Source organism: Nannobrachium achirus (genome assembly GCF_963921795.1).
Source record: "Nannobrachium achirus genome assembly, chromosome: 22".
Taxonomy (NCBI): Eukaryota; Metazoa; Chordata; class Actinopteri; order Myctophiformes; family Myctophidae; genus Nannobrachium; species Nannobrachium achirus.
In genome coordinates, this window is record NC_137829.1 from 655,475 (window position 1) to 657,414 (window position 1,940).

Genomic DNA, 1,940 nt, shown 5'->3' on the forward strand with positions numbered 1-1,940 from the left:
ACACACACACACACACACACACACACACACACACACACACAAGAAGACACAGCAGTGTCTTAAACCATTGTAATGGGAGAAAAAAGAAGGAAAAAAAAGACCCACTTGTAAATAATTTATATAGTAGCTAAAGAAATTCAATCAGTTCTCTTTTCACAGTGAACAGTTATAAACACACGTTGGTCACAGGCACACAGGTGAGAATGACAAAGGCTTCTTTTTTTTTCTTTTTTTTTTTGACATCCCTGGTTTTTAACTTAATTTAAATAAAAAGTTGAGAGAATAAGAAGAAAAAAAAATGAATGACACTCCTCCACCGACAATGTATTTTAGCAAATCCTCAGCTTTTTTATTTAGTTTTTTTTTTTTGTTTAGTTTTTTTTTGTTTTTTGTTTTTCCTCCCCGTCCTCCTGTCTGCCCGGTGCAAAGGCCAACAGTGTCTGTTAAACGCCATCAGGAGGTTTCCTTTTTCTTAAATTAAACCGACTGTGGGTCACTGGAAAGAAAGAAAAAAAAAAGTTTGCACATTTATACAACTGAATATATATTATATCTATATTTTTTCCTTTTATTTCTCTCAAAGAAAAAAAAATGTGTGGATTCTGAAAGGCTGTTCAATGCTGGTGAAAGTCATTTTTATTTCAGTTTGGAAAAACCAATAAATGTTTACACCAAAAATGGATGTTTTCTCAGATGAAGTGGTTGTTTAAAATTTGAGCTTTCTTTTTCTCTCCTTGGGAAGTTCCGACTGTTGACGTAATAATTTGCCACGACTTTGTGCTTTAATATTTGACCAATGGACTCCCGAAGTCGTGCCGCACTCTTCCCCCACTGCGGAGGTTTGTCTCTATGCAGAGTATTCTCTTCCCCCACTGCGGAGGTTTGTCTCTATGCAGAGTATTCTCTTCCCCCACTGCGGAGGTTTGTCTCTATGCAGAGTATTCTCTTCCCCCACTGCGGAGGTTTGTCTCTATGCAGAGTATTCTCTTCCCCCACTGCGGAGGTTTGTCTCTATGCAGAGTATTCTCTCCCCCCACTGCGGAGGTTTGTCTCTATGGAGGTATGGAGGTATGCAGAGTATTCTCTTCCCCCACTGCGGAGGTTTGTCTCTATGCAGAGTATTCTCTTCCCCCACTGCGGAGGTTTGTCTCTATGCAGAGTATTCTCGTGTGGACAGACTGTCGCCTCCGACAATTTTCGAATGTTTTCATCATGCAGTCGTCTGGAGCAGTGGTGACGGGGCACCCTGGGGTGACGGGGCACCCTGGGGTGCCGTGATGGCAGTCCAGTGGTGACGGGGCACCCTGGGGTGCCGTGATGGCAGTCCAGGGGTGCCGCGAGATAATTTGATAATATCTGGAATTTATTTGGACACTTAACAAAAAATATTTAGTATCATTTTAAACTTGAAGTACAAAGTTATTTTCAGTCAGTTCTAACCAAAATGGCTATTATCTCAACGTTTTCCTCGCAACATAATCACTAAAATATCGTCACTGTCGGGCAGAAACCTTGTATCTCCTTGTTTCAAATGTGTAAGTCTTTTGGTTACGCAAAGCCCTGCTTCATCATACGAGACTGTCGCACAAAACTAGTGAAAACTAGTTCAGTGCATTTTATAGATAGAATACAAAACAAACGGTTTTGGACATACAAGGTTTCCACCCGACAACGACGATATGCTGTAAATATAAGGTGTTGGGAGTGAAAATTATAATGTAGGGATGCCTCGGATTAAAGAAATATTCATGGGGTTCCCTGAGACAAAAAGGTTTGGGAACCCCTGGTCTGGAGCAACGGAAGCTCTGATCACGAGTAGGCGATAAAGTGGATGTAAAGCCTCGTCTTCACTTCCGTTTCGTCTTTACAGTCACGCACATTTATCCTAATATGAATCAAAATCATCTAAGCATATCGATGGCCAAAACGCAAAACCTGAA

The 1,940-nt window shown here is 41.0% G+C and overlaps 1 protein-coding gene across 1 annotated transcript in view; it reads left to right on the top strand.

The window, feature by feature from the left end:
* LOC308308142 (R3H domain-containing protein 1-like) overlaps nucleotides 1-1,237 on the top strand; it is a gene marked incomplete at its 3' end in the record, with an annotated part of 127,372 nt that extends 126,135 nt beyond the window's left edge. Inside the window, exon 22 of the mRNA XM_080753507.1 lies at nucleotides 1,020-1,237. Coding sequence (XP_080609633.1) covers nucleotides 1,020-1,237 — 218 coding nt within the window. The remainder of the gene's footprint in view (nucleotides 1-1,019) is intronic.
* Nucleotides 1,238-1,940: the final 703 nt, after the last annotated feature.